Source organism: Lathyrus oleraceus, chromosome 4, assembly GCF_024323335.1.
Source record: "Lathyrus oleraceus cultivar Zhongwan6 chromosome 4, CAAS_Psat_ZW6_1.0, whole genome shotgun sequence".
In the NCBI taxonomy this organism is placed as follows: Eukaryota; Viridiplantae; Streptophyta; class Magnoliopsida; order Fabales; family Fabaceae; genus Lathyrus; species Lathyrus oleraceus.
The window spans coordinates 45206850-45221873 of NC_066582.1; the positions used below are offsets into that span (position 1 = coordinate 45206850).

Here is a 15024-nt window from a genome sequence, read left to right on the forward strand (position 1 = left end):
GGAAGAAGACGAAGATGACGGAAGATGGAAGAGAGGGAAGAGAAAAAAGTTGTAACTTACTTTTCTAACAAAATCTTCAAAATTCAGTTATGAAAGTAATTTCTTATTACAAATTAAAATCAGATTTATATCCTCATCTAAAGCAAATTCAACTGCAGGCTAAATTAAACTCAAATATAAATGAATTTGAATTATATATATACTTTCGATTAGGCAATGACAATATAATTTGTATCCGCGGGTACATGTAACACCCCAAACTGCTTCCGGGATTATCGATTAACCTTACAAACCAACACGGGTCTTTTCAGACTACTTTGTCCTCACTCACACACTTTCCGAAAAACTTCCCAGAAGGTCACTCATCCAAATACTATTCCAAGTCAAGCACGTTTGACTATGGAGTTCTTTTCGGTAGCATAACAGATAAGAACTTCATAGTTAAGCGTGCTTGATTTGGAGTAGTATTTAGATGGGTGACCTTATGGGAAGTTTCCCGGAAAGTGTGTGGGTGAGGACAAATCATGCGGAAAAGACTCGTGTTGGTTTGTAGAGTTAGTCGATAATCCCGAAAGAAGTTTGGGGCGTTGCAATATCTATCCGAATTCATCTCGAATATGATAGAAAAATTCCTCTTTGAGTGGATCTGGATTCGGATAATGGGATCATTAGTACCCACTCTGAATCAATTCTTGAATTTGTCCCATATATTTTATTATTTAATTTTGATAATTTAGAATATTAAATATTTGGTTAATGTTTTAATATTTTGATTTGTATTTATCATTTAAAATGTATACATGAAATTTTTTGAAATTGTTTTATTTTATTATTTGAAATGTAATTTGATTTTGAAATAAATAAATATTTTTATTAAAAAAATTGGTTTCACTAAATGGATCGTGGCAGGACAAAGATACTCAAATCCAACCCGAATCCGTTTGGGACAAGTTTAGATATTAAGTCTATATCCCCGATGAATTTGGAGTAGGAAACGAAGATTTGGATTTAAGTTTGAGGAGTTAAAAACCATCTCCAACCACATCGTTGTCATGCCTAATTGTCATGTAAAAAAATTTTTTTAAAGCTAACAATATCAAACTTTTAATTTTGATTAATACAGACAAATTTAAATGTATAGTATTATCAAAATACTATAAAATCATTAAATTTATAAGACATTATACCGATAATTACAATTCAATATTCAAAATATTATGATACCATGAAAATAGAACCAACAAAACACAATTTTCATGACTACGGTACCATCAAATCCGATAATTGTATCACCAACAATTATAACTTCAAAACTAAACTTAGTGATTCCACAAAATTCAAAAGACAATCTAAATTATTTTGTCCAATTAAAGACAATCTAAACTATTTTGTCCAAGTATTTTTTGTGAAGATCAAAATAGGTCGTTACTCAAAAATCGTTTTTTCCTTTCCTTTTTCCTTGGGAGAAAGCTTCATGCCAAAGCTCCTTTTGTAGAATAACTTTCCTAGACATAGTTGATAGAGTGGGCAATTCTACCCAAAAACACCACACTAGATTCTATATGATGAGTGACAATATTTTTTACATCTTTTTCAACTTGTCAAGGGTCATACAATGAGATATCATTTATACAGATGGACAGAATCTGTACAGTTTACATTAAAACATGTTGGATCAGGCTCCAAGAACTGTGGTTGTTTAGTTGTGCAAATTATCACCGGAAGATTTGCGGTACTGAGTAAGCTCTTCGTTAACACGAGCAAGAAGTCTTTCAGATTGTGACAACCTGTTGGTAAATCTGACGTTGCCCAGATTTTGAGCTCCTTTATCCTATAATCCACAAAATAAAGTGCCCATAACTTAGAAGGGAAGTTTCATTGTAAAATGATAAAAGTAGACCCTGTCAAAAATAGAAAATGTAAGTAGACCTTAGTCTTTGAGGATTGTGGAACATGTTGAGAATTTCCTGTACTAACTAGTGTTTTAACAGTGTCGTCTAATTCTGCAATTTTCCTCAGGAGATTGGTCTTGTCCCTCTACAATAATCACAGAAATAAAATAAATATATATAAATACTAAACAGAAAATTTTAAATTCTGATGTGGTAAATTGGATCACAATCCTACTTTCAACATTTCATTTTGTGCAGAAAGAAGCTGATCTCGCTCTCGGAGTTGTTGCACTGCTATTTGAGAGGCAAGCATATCTGACTCTTTAGTTTTTAGGTCCGATATGCAGCTGAGTCACAAAGTAAATACAGTTAGATCAATGGATATGCAAATGGGCTACAACTTTTTAAAGATCACGCAATCAGTTTAATACAAACTTGAATTAATTGTGGAGTGTGCACATTACAGTATGTTAAAGTATGTTAAAGAACTTATAAATTAAGAAAATTGATTAAAAAGTATAATCAAGCATAGATAACAGATCAGTTTACACATGGTTAAGAAGCATACTAACCTCTCTCTTTCTTCAATGAGACCATTAATATATCGTCTAAGGTTTAAATTCTCTTTTTCCTAATGAGAAAGAAATGACAATTCAGATAAACACGTAATGAAGTTTACAGCAAACCATAATTTTAGCATAGAGAGAACATTACCTTTGCAGAGAACTCTTCTCTTTGTTGATGAGCTTCCTCCACTAATTTCACGATTTGGTTTTGATCTATCAAATTCTGGAATACACCGGAAGCAAAAATGCAAGGCAATGAGAAATTGCAACCAATTAAGTTTCACAATATAAAAAACTAAATCTGAAACTTACTGCATAATTGGTAATGTCCAATTTTACACCAAGAAGGTCCCGAATGACATCATGAGTCATGCTTTCAGTAGCAGCCAGCCTTGTTTGTAGCATGCAAACCTGATCCAATATATGTTTAATAATTATCGGGATGATTATTCTCAGCACTATTATAGATAGAATCTATATGAAAAGTAGTTCTGTTATTCCGACACCTTATAATAGATAGAACCTAATGAGATTGTAGATTCTTGAGGCCATCATTTTCATATTTTATTCTTTTCTTTTGATTTATATCAACTAAAATCCTTCTAACCATCGTATGAAAATGACACCGATGTTTTTTCAAAAATGATAAGATGCATACTCTCCCTAACATATTCAGTTCTACACGTGAAACAGAAACTAAAAAATATTAAAGACCTCCTTTTGTCGGCTAGCTGCAAGTGCCTCTAGTTCTTCCACACGGAGCCTTGCCACTGATAGTTCTTGGTCTTTCTCCTGATTCATCTGCTGAACAAGATTTGAAATGCATCTGAATGGTGAGCTAGAACCTCTAGTCCTTGTTGAGGTTTTCTCAATTTTCTCTGATGTTGGTACCATGGATGTTGAATATGGCATATCTGTTTTCACTTCACGGAACATTGACTCCAAGCCCTTGTACTAAAGAGAAGGATAGGGAAGCAAAAGACATGGAAATGTAAGAGTAACAGGATACAAACTTATGGTTTTACATATGTAAATTGTTAATCAAACTTGATCTTAGAATATAATGGGAAAACCACTAGATAAAAGCTGAACTTATATGGAGTGTACCTTCTGTTGGTACTGCAATGTTTGGGCCTCAGCATGCAATACAATTTCAGAGATGTACTCTTTGCATTTCTTAATCTTAAAAAGTATATACAAAATGTTAGATTTCCAAAAAAAAAAACAATATAGTACAATTTAATTGATTTTTAAAGATATTTCTTTCAAATCAAGAAGAATACCTCCCAATCTTTCTCCGCATTTTCCTTTTCAAGAAGCTTTATTTGAATCAATGCATCATTATGTTCCAGTACTTTACTGGGTAGTTGCCTGCATCAGGGTTTTTTTATATGATTGACGATGGAGAAATCCATGCGATAACAGTAAAATAGAAACCAGTAATATACATAAAAAAATATTTTTGACAAACTTGTAGTGTACAAATTATTTGCACTTTTGAATCTCGGCGTTATTTGACTTATCATGTTTTCATCAAAGTTAAATTGTTTCAATGTCAACATTTCAATTTGGTTAAGATTAAACGATATTACAAATCAAGGAAAGGGTGGCAGCTCCAACCTAGACATCTTCTCTCCATTTTGAACACTCATGCTTTCTGAATCTGAGTTTTGGTGTAAATTCTCAACTAACAATAATCTCTCTTTAAAAGCTTGGAGTTCCTCTTTTAGTGAATCACTAATTGAACGGTGTCTTTCTACCTCCTCATTCATTTCATTCACCTAAGGACAATGCAATATAGTAAGTAAAAAGTAAATACATAAAAGATTAGTTTGATTAACATTCTGAACCATTTCAAAAAACAAGCCTGCATGGTATTAAAACTGACATGGAACGTTAACAATATTTCCCAACTTCAACTAACCTTTTTCTCCAAAACATTTATGGTAGACTCAAGTTCCTCAACAGAATGTTCCAAAATCTTGACTTCCTCTTCTTTTTGTTCGGCAAAGAGCTTACTAGACTCCGACTCCTATGAATGAGATTTCAATTCCATAAAAGATTGTTCCAACATTAATAATTTGAATCAAGAAATAATCACAATAATCAGCATAAAGATACCTGACGAGCTTCTATGGCAATAGCTTCCTTTTCATCCACCAAGGAATAAGCCATCTCAAGCTTGTCATTCAAGACACAGACTTCTTGATGAAGTTGATCTCTCTCCATCATCACCTGATTTAGTTCATCCTCGATGCTTTGAAACAAGGAAAGTGATTGGTTTTCCAGCGAAGCTGACAAGTTAGCAATTTCTTTTTCCAAGCCTTTGATCACCTCTTTATGCTCATCCAATTGCCCTTCAGTTTCAGTTTTGTTAGCATATAATTCTTTTAAGAGATTCCTTAACTCCTCATTTTGATCAGCAAATTTCTCAATTGATTCTTTAGCAAGCTCAAGGTCATAATTTGATCTAGTTAAGACCTTTTCAGTGTCAGCAAGAGAAGCTTCAAGTTTTCTGTTTTGAATCAGTATATTATCAAGCTGACTTGATTTAATCTCTAGCTCATACCGAGCTTGGCTTAGAGAAATTATTAACTGCTCAGTCTGGTCCTTAATTTCCTTACTGTTAGAAGCCGATTCCTGCAACAACCTAAAGTCAAAAAGTAAGCCCTCTAGTAACTCTTGCTTCCTCTCTAAGTCCTTTTTTAGAGTCATATTTTCACTTAATACTTTAACATCGGGTGAGTCCGGTTCCTCCTGCACATTTTGGACTAACATATGGTGATCTATTTTCCCTATATCCTCATTAAATGTAGTAGGGACAGATTCTGCAGTTTTTGGCAACTTATGTGACTCCCCTTGTCTGGCTGATCGCAACTCATGGTTTACACTAAAGCCAATAAATTTACTGACAAGCTCTGTTAAACAGCAACTGTACGAAGCAAAAGATACAAAACCTCCATCCACAATCTTAGAGCAAATATCTTCTACTGATGATCTTAGGCTGTTCATAAAGCATAGTATCTCCTGCCCCATCAGAAGAACGTCAGAATATATTACCATGAATTTCTTCTCCACATCAGTTTGCATTTGCAAAAAACACTCTTCTAGCGTGGAAATTGAATTTGTCATCTCTATCAAGCTGAAATTTAGGTGCTCCTTCAGTAATTGATTCTCTTCCTCTGTTTGGTTTGTTGAAAATTTGAGTTTTTGAATCTCTTCTACCAGGCTTGCCCTATTGATCGTCAAGTTTTCACAAGCCTGCTTCCACATGGAAGTTAACTGTTTCGAATCTTCAAATGCCTGTGTCAAAGCATGTAGTGTAAGATCTGCTTCCTTCACAGCTGCATGAGCTTCCATAAATTTGTTTAAGAAGCGCTCATCAGGTTTAACATCACTATAATCAAACACCTGAATCATAGGCATAGAATTAAAGAACATGAGGCATGATTATATTCCAGACCAGTAAAAACCATGATGATTGTGCTTACCTCTGTGTCGCTCTCATAGCCAGATTCATCTTTCTGCACCCTCGCCCATGAAGATGGAGCCACCTTTTCCAGATCTGTCATTTATCATTACATGATTTTAGACTTTTGCATTACATTTCAGATGACTAAATATAAATGGCTGTGGCATTTCAAGATACTATTTATGGATGGAAACAGGGAAGTAGTAGTAACAAAACAATACCTTTCGGGTAAGAAGAGGATCCATCATCCATATGTTTCAGGAGTGCGGACAAACTATAATAGAGTCTTTGGAAATCAACATATGTGGCATTTAATTCTCTCCTCAGACAGGACCTTTCTGTTTCGTTATAGAGTGGCCTTCTCATGAACTCTGCTGTATGTGATAAACTGCATGCATCATCTGATTGAATTATTATGCCTCTTTCAGAATTTAGGGGCACCTTTTCTTCAGTTATTTCTCCAGTTAACTTAAAGTCATTATTACTTGTGAATCCTTGTAACTTGCTTCCAGAAGCAACACTCTCAGTTTCAGTTGAAAAAGCGGAGAGTGAAGAACTATCAGTGCTCAATTCATCAGCATCTATGAAATCTTCATCTGCCAATTTAAACCCGGACACATCTACATCATTGCTAATACAATTCTCTATGATATTCAATCTGCTATTCATTGCAACAAGCTGTTCTTTTATCTGATTCAGGGTGTATTGCTGATTTGCAAGCACTTGACAGTTGTTTGTATTAGATATCAAGGAGTCAACTGTATGTCCACCAAAACTTATCCGATGCATCTTTAAATCCCTTATTTCTCCCCTCATATCCTTTGTTTCTTTAACTGTATCTTGAATTAAATCCTTATAAGCAGAAAAAAGACTCAGGACATCAGTTTGGAAACCTGCCGTCTGCATTTCCATATCTACAAAACTGGTTTTTATAGTATTCTCCATCTCCAACACTTCTAGTTTTGTTAACTCAACTTGACCCATAAGATGATTTAGAACCACATTATATCCAACATCAAGATTCTCAGAAGTAGTACAACTTCCTAATCTGCCTTGCATATCTAGATTAGGGATGGAAAAGTCTTCAGCCTCATTATTCATGTGAGCTGCATAGAACCTATCAGAAAGCCATTTTGCTACAAGGAATGCAGCATCAACTTGTTTAGTTGCTCTACAAAGTTGATCGTTTTTATATTTTATTTCACTTTCTAGAGTCCTTATCATATTGGTCTTCTCATTTAGCATAACTCTTAATTGAATTGCCTCTTCAATACCATTTTCATTGTCTAAATGTTCAAATGCACTTAAGGTTAGAGTTGCTTCCTTTAAGGAACATATTTTCAGCTCCATTTCCATTATCATCTTCCGTGCATCCTCCAAGTTACTTTGCAGTTGATGAATTATTTCCTCCTTCTCAATATACTTTTTGACAGCCATGCCAACATGTTCACTAATCCAAGTATTGACCTTTGGAAATGAAGAAGAGATGTTTTGAACTTGGCCACAAGCATCTTTGAGGGATCTGGAGCCTTCAAGAAGGAAGGTTGTCAGTTCCAAGACTGCCTTTTCCCAGTCCAAACAAAGTGACTTTATTTCCTCTTCCTTTGCTGCAACCACATTTCTTAGCTCTGCATTTTCTTGATCAATGGAGCATAGCCTCCCTTCAAACTCTGATTGAAGACTGGCAACCTCTTCCTGCAAATGAAGAATTGTGCTAGTTGTCTCCGTCTCAACCTCTTGACAGACTCTTTCCATCTGTTGTTTTTGAGATAACTGTAATGCCAATTTCTCTTGATGTTGGTCATTAAGTAACCTCACTTCTTTCAGATCATTGCTCATTCTCTCCAATTTGACTTCTAACTCTTTGTTGTTTTTATATTCCCATGTAGAGGATGGCATCTCATCTCCAGAATTACTTCCCACAGATATTGTCTCAACCTGAAAATTTAAACTGATTATGATAAACTTAATCATAAAACAAGGAAGCAACCATAAGAAAAAGATTAGAAAACAAGGAAGCACACAAATGTACATGTTGATCCATTAAATATATTTTGAATACAGATCCATAAATTGTTCAGAAGGTGGATATATCTAATTATATTTGCATACATTTTCAATAAACTTTTTTTATTTTCTTCCCAACTTTTATTTCAAACAACGAAATCAAAAATTACGTTAGCTTTCAGTCATACTAACATGGATCAAACATTACAGAACAAATGCTAGCAATGCGTTCACAGAGACAGCGGTCTTAATACTTACAGAATTAGATTTCACTTTATTGTAGTTCAAATACTTTCCAAGTTCTGTCTGTAATTTACCTGCTTCTCTGTAAAAAAAAAACACGGAGAAAAGAAAGGAAGAAATTTGTCACCAGTCTACTACAGTATAGTTTTTGGGAGTGCAATAATAGTATCCTATAACCACAACCCATAGTCCCATAATCTTGATATGGCAAAGGAAAATAAAGAAAAAAATAGGATTTTAAATTCCCAATCAGTCGCATGCTAAGTTGTTCACATACCAATAAAATAAATGCTTTGTTGTACTGCATAGAATTAGTTATGATCGAGTGTAGGTTAAGGAACTCGGACGTAGGATTTGGTTAGCTATATAACCACCATTACACAGTTGTATAGGGACTAAAAGTTGGAAAAAAAATTACATGGAGTAAAACGAAATTTTTTGAAATTATTCAAACTAAAAACATATTTAATCTTATTATTTATAACAATGATATATGCCAACTGTCTACCTAAGCAATTTAGAATTCATATTCTGGCAAACTTCTAACTCCTGTGTGGCATCAATGTCCTGAAAAATCCAAAGAGCATATAACAAGTGAAAATAGGAAATCTTGGTAAGCAAAACTAATATTACACAACAAGTAAAAAAAAAGAAGTTGACCTCATTTTCATTTTTCATGGAGAAAGTACATTTTTCTTGGAGATGGACCAGGAGCTGCACAAGAAAAACAAAATAACAAATATCCATAATCACACTCAGCTACATGAGATTTGAGTTTCATCTATAAGGATAGGGTAGGGCAAATTCTGGAATATAGCCAACCTGATCACGCAATTCAGAAAGTTCAGTCAGCAATTTTTCCCGTTCTCCATGCTCATAGAAGTTTTGGAATCTGTTATTTAGCACTGAAGCAAAATGAGTCATTGGCATCCAAGGAATTATTAGAATTTAAGATATTAACGAACAATGCAACTTACATTTGTAGTTGTTGTGAAAGTCTATCATTCTCCAATGCAAATCTGGATGACTCTGAATTTTTATCAATCTTCGCTTTATGAAACCGAAACTCCTCTCTTAAAGCCTTATTTTCCTCCATGAGATGCTTCTCAGCTGACAGTTGACCATCTACCAACAATTCAAGTTGTTTAATTTTCTCCTCGCAGTGGCTCAGCATAATTGAAGTATGTTGAGCGTCTTCTTCCTTTTGTTGAGCCTACAGAGAATGTGATACAACTATTATTAGCTCATGATATTGAAAATATTGTAACTTACTCACATGACCAACCTATTGTTCAGCCAAAACAATGCATACCAAGCATTTCATGCGATCAATTTCAATGTTTAAATTCTGGATTGTAGTCTCGGCCATTTTTTCTCTCCTCAAGGCTCCAACCAAAGCAGCTTTCATGCGTTTAATCTGCCAGATATAACAGCTCAAACTATTAGTGAGGCTTACCGTGATGATCATTATAATTATTAGATAAAATCCCTTGACAATCTTATACAATTCATGATTGGATAAAGTTCCCTGATAATCTCACATGACTCATAATACAAGACCCTCACCATTACTGAGATATGACGTACCTCTTTGTTTGGAGTATGCAGCTTGCCATCTGCCGTCGTTCTTTCTCCCATAGAATCGTGTTCTTCTGATGCTTCACTCAACCTACAACTATCAGAATTTGGCTCCAAATTTGATACCAGTGGTGGAAAAACTTTATTCTTTGTCAGAAAGGATAGTTGACCCTGCTCCAGTTCAGCATATATAAGTCATTCCTATGATTTAGTATGTATTGTGAAAACATCAATAATTTTGAAACTCTTATTCCAATACCTTCAGCTGTTGGATTTGCCACTGCAGTGCACTTATGTCACCAGAAGCATCTTCATTCACTTTTGCCTTTGAAGAGTTAGAGGAAAAATCAATTAATTCATAAATTATGTCAATTAAAAAATGTTTAAAACGTAGTATGCATTTATATAGGCCAGTACATTGTTTTGAATGAGCTTGGCTCGCTGGGCAAATTTCAGAGTGCTTAGTGTTTCGTTAGCAGAGCTGCATGGGAAGAATAACCAATATAGTGATAAAAGAAACAAAGAATGGTAAAGAAGGTCAAAATTTCAAGCAATGAATTATACAAACCAAATGGATGGGCTGACATTTGCAATGATCATTGTTTTTGAGTTCCCACCTAGAGAATCCTGCACATACATTTTTGGCAGTAAAGTAATGTTACTACATAGAATAATGCACTAAACGGTACGCAACATTCATCACATTTTGTAGAACTGTACCTGGAGAAGAAATGTAAGCCTTGAATCTCTGTAGGGAACATGTCTAGGCTTGCCATGGGCTAAGTCGACCAATGTCATTATGACCAAGCTAAGCACATGGAAAAACAAAATAACAGTCACTCATTAATAATCATGTATTCTTCATTTGGTGTTTAGTAACATTCAACTGCAACATATTTGATTGAAAGTAAATTAAAAAATAGGTCTTTGATAATTAGCTACCCAAGAGTTGACAATGATTTATTTATATTTGCAGCTTCTTTCAGACGTTCACTGTCGGCTCCAGAGCTTTTCTGCCTAGATGAATGTGCAAGTTAACACGTGTTTAAAAAAAACAGCAATATATAAAGAATATGTTCATTGTAGTTACCTTTCAGAGCCAGCCAGATCTACCAAATTTAACCTTGCAAACCTAATGTGAGTCATAGAATCTTTCTCCCATTGGCTTTCAATATTACAAGTGAAAACACTGTGAGATCGACTGCTCTCACCATTCATATGAGTTGCAGCCACCTTTCTATTTGCAGTGCCCTGTGATATTTTTTAGGTCAATAACATCATGCCAAACATGATCAAGCTTCAAGCACTGATATATAAAACATAATGGCAAGTTCAAATGCAAAATATTTGACCACAAAACCCCACCTGTAACAAAAGCTTCAGAACGTCATCGACTGTGACCACATCGTGTTCAGTAAGGTTGTCAACATATACCCCCTTCTTCATATCTTCTCTGAGCTACAGAGAGAATATTGAATTATAAACTTTGTTACACATAGCAATAACAACAATTGCAATCAAAATAGATAGAGGGAATCATGGATTACTTGGAGATTTGTTGATGAAGGTTCTAGAAGATCAGTTATTTGTTCGTTGTATATTTCCAAAAAGGAACATTTACAAATGTATTTTAATCTACAATCCTTCCTGTTCTCTTCTTCCTACATAGAAGATAAAAATAGCAATAATGGTGACTTGGAAGCAGCATTAAATAAAACTGAAAAGAACATTCTATTAGCATGGAAACATTATTCTAGGTATCACACCGCTTTAATCCTCATAAATAAATAGTCAAAAACTCTTGGTGTTATCCCACTATCTTCAGCAAGGCGTCCTTGTGTTTCTTTTATCTCACCCATCATGGTATATGTTTTTCCACTGCCCGTCTGCAGAAAACCAGCCATAATTTCAGCAACAAACATCACAATACACAACAAGTCAAAGCAAAAGAGCAAGGCAAGATAAGAAATCGTCCCAGTGATATACCTGACCATAAGCAAACATACAACTGTTGTAACCAGACAAGCAATTCTCCACCATGGGCACTCCTGCAACTCTGAACAGATTTTCCTACACCAGTTTCACAACCAAAATAAGCAATTGTTTGAGCTAAACCATATTTTTTTTTACCTGTGAAGCACAGAAACTGACTCCGGACACAACACTCACATGTCAACACCACTAATAATTTTAAAAACTGAATTTATCGAATGTAATTGCATGTGTATGTGTGTCCAAAACAGAACAACTTTCACCAAAATTGAGGATGCTACCAAGTTTTTTCAACAATTTTTTATTACAAAATTGAAAACAATTGAACTAGTAAAAGATTTGATTATTTCCATTTGGCTAAAAATAGCAACTCCAAAAAAGAAAACATATCACATGATTTACATGCAACATTAACCCTAAGTGAAATTTGAGACCTGTGATAGCGTTTCGCACGCTATATGATCGAATGTTAATCTTGTTTCAGGATGACCTAGCCAGACCAAAGTCTGTGCACTCTCCTGTTTCAAGCACCTTCCACTTCCTTGTGAAAACTTCTCCATAGTACTCAACGGTCGAATCCTTATCAGCACCTGAACACAAGCAAAATTTACATAAACCTAATTTCACACAAATTATCGGTGATATGATAGAAGCATCTCCAAAAATATACCTGCACATTATGATCCGTCCAAAACGAAGGATCATGTTCGAGTTCAAAATGCTGAACCTCCGTTGCGATTTCACTTCCTTTCAACATTCCTTTTCCTAAGCTTACTCTACTGTTTCCTCCACCAAGCGAAACTCTCGAAGAATTTCTCGCCGGTGTACTCTGCGCTGAGCTAGGTTCGGAATGCAGTTTTCCGATCCGAACCAAAACTCCACTCGCAGACCTATCGGAAGTAGAACGAGCGTGACGATGAGATTCGTGCTCGTAGCACTGAGAAGGATCGGGTATGGAATTTAAAGGAGTTCGTGGTGGTGGAAAATTGATCGGGTTTTGAGATTCAAATTCGTTCTCGTTTGCTTCCATTTGAGTGGTTCTTCGATTCGTGTTTCGAGTAGAAGTAGTTGTTGATGGTGTTGTTGTTGTTTCCTTCGGCATTTTGCTGCGGATAGTGCTGTGATTTAGATTCATTGTTGATGCTTCTTCGTCTTCGAAGATTTGAAGAGGAAAATAGAAGTGTTATTTGCAGGATGAGATTGACTATTGGAGGACCCGCTTCATTTCAAATTCTACTTTCATAAATTGTAGTTGGGTCCCCCAACCATTTATTATTATTATTAACGTCAACCCCAAACTGATTTTAAATTTCAAACGTACTTTTTTTTGGAGTATTTTTTTGTTGTGGAGCCTTCGAAATTCTAAATGTTGGTTGGTGCCAACGGTTTTTAGTTATGAGTTTAATGTCATCCTAAAAAAATTTAATGTTACTTGTAATAAAATGCTACACAACCATCCCATCAAAATATTTTAAAATGATAAATCATATAAATAATTTAAAATTTAATAAGTGATTTAGTGGGATATATGATTGTCATTGATTGACAATATAAAAATAATTTACCTATCAATTTATCAAATTAGCAGTTTAATATGATAGGATACTCATTTATTGAATGATATACATCTTTTATTTTCTCTTTGATTATTTCTAATTATTATAATATCCGCCTCATTTAAGTCTGCCCCACAAAAACCAAAAAAAATGGGGTGGGATGGACATTAGAGGATGAGGCCTAAACTCTTGTCCATCATCCCTCTAAAGTACGAACAAAATGGATATGTCCAACTAATCAGACTTATTTTGTCATCCTTAAAATTCAAAAATCACACATTATGAATGCATATCAATTAAACTATTTTTTTTTAAATAACTAGTTTTTTCAAATAAAAAATCAGAAATAACCAATAATTCAAAAAAAAAATCAAAATAATCAATTTTACAAAAGGATGCGCCAGATGAATTAGTGCATCCCCAACCATGAAGAGGAGACGTCAATGCTATTGGCGCATGCATTGGTCCTCATGAGGAGGCGTGAGGCGTCAATGTTTATGGCGTCTTAGTGTAATTTGTAATGTGGACGTCAATCCCTATGGCGTTTGCATGTGATGCTCCACACTACAAATTGCACTAAGGCACCAGGAGTATTGGCGTCTCCTCATGAGGGCTAATGCATGCGCCAATAGCATTGACGTCTTCTCATGAGGAGTCCAATGCATGTGTCAATGCTATTGGCACCTCCTCTTCATGCTTAGGGGATGTGCTAATTCATTTAACGCATCTTCTTGTAAAACTGGTTATTTTGATAGAAAAAATTGATTATTTAAAAAAATATATCAATTAAATTATTCCTTAAAAATTATTTAATAAATAAAAAACAATGTATATGTGGACTAAAATATATTTAAGTTCTTATTAATAGTGGTGATAGTGTAAGGTGGCGGCCCCCTCACCGATGTCTTCCATCAACCACCGTCGTTTGATAAATACTCATGTAGAAGTACACAATTACTTTGTACCTAAAAAAGTACAGAGTTACTTACTCTTTTTCAATGTATGTGCACAGTGCACGTAAAGGAAAATACAACAAACATTAACAAGAATGGTTCAATATTAAAAATTACAACAAGAAATCGATTAAATTGATCAACTTTTTTCTTTATCAAAATTGTTAATTTTAATATATTTTACAATAATTTTTTTATCAAAATTGTTAATCTTCTTTTATAATAATTAAATATTATTTTTTTTTATTTAATAAAATTATCAATTATGATAATTATTGTAAAATAAAAAGAGAAAAAAAATAACTTATAACAAATATAAAATCAATATATTAATCTTGTTATGTCAGCGCAGTTAATAGTTGTGTATGAGTATTTGTTTATAAATTTGTAGATTCGAATTTTTAATATCTCATTTATTCATCTTTAAAAGATAAAATTTTGATCATTAAATTATTTGATCCAGAAAAAATCGATCGATTAAGTTAAACAAACATTTTTAGGCCTTAGCATACTTAAATAGGTGATAAAATAATAATTATTTATTATAAAAATAAATCTAAAAATTAATAAATAATTTATTTGACTAACTTGAGAGAATATACTATTAATTATAAAAGATTAAATATCATCTTTTTCTCGCTCCTAATTTTTTACCTTGATTCTTAAGATCTAGTCTTCTTTTTAATTGGGGAATTTCCTTCTTATCTCTTTAGTTTGATCCTTTTACAAACCTATGGGTAAAGTTATGGAGTTAAGAACCAAGGT

General features: G+C 34.0%; 1 protein-coding gene across 3 annotated transcripts; it reads right to left on the minus strand.

Annotated features, from left to right (window-relative positions):
• Positions 1 to 1519: 1519 nt before the first annotated feature.
• Positions 1520 to 12994, minus strand: LOC127138792 (kinesin-like protein KIN-12C). Of its 3 annotated transcripts, XM_051065323.1 has the most exons (33): positions 12421 to 12994; positions 12185 to 12340; positions 11745 to 11828; positions 11525 to 11644; positions 11306 to 11419; positions 11124 to 11216; positions 10849 to 11009; positions 10701 to 10775; positions 10479 to 10566; positions 10327 to 10385; positions 10176 to 10239; positions 10018 to 10083; positions 9768 to 9929; positions 9493 to 9597; positions 9158 to 9393; positions 9003 to 9072; positions 8841 to 8894; positions 8689 to 8747; positions 8196 to 8262; positions 6152 to 7868; positions 5950 to 6023; positions 4580 to 5869; positions 4383 to 4490; positions 4079 to 4239; positions 3742 to 3829; positions 3566 to 3640; positions 3173 to 3412; positions 2771 to 2869; positions 2607 to 2681; positions 2465 to 2523; positions 2128 to 2239; positions 1930 to 2037; positions 1520 to 1831 (listed from the first exon to the last, which is right to left on the minus strand). In XM_051065323.1, the coding sequence occupies exons 1-33, from the start codon at positions 12883 to 12885 to the stop codon at positions 1700 to 1702; spliced, it is 6636 nt and encodes a 2211-aa protein (XP_050921280.1). In that variant the 5' UTR covers positions 12886 to 12994; the 3' UTR covers positions 1520 to 1699. The 3 variants fall into 3 exon arrangements, with proteins under 3 accessions (XP_050921280.1, XP_050921279.1, XP_050921281.1); XM_051065322.1 differs by having other exon boundaries at positions 8689 to 8894; XM_051065324.1 differs by lacking the exons at positions 11124 to 11216; positions 11306 to 11419; positions 11525 to 11644; ... (1 more) ...; positions 12185 to 12340; positions 12421 to 12994 and having other exon boundaries at positions 10701 to 10771; positions 10849 to 10994.
• Positions 12995 to 15024: the final 2030 nt, after the last annotated feature.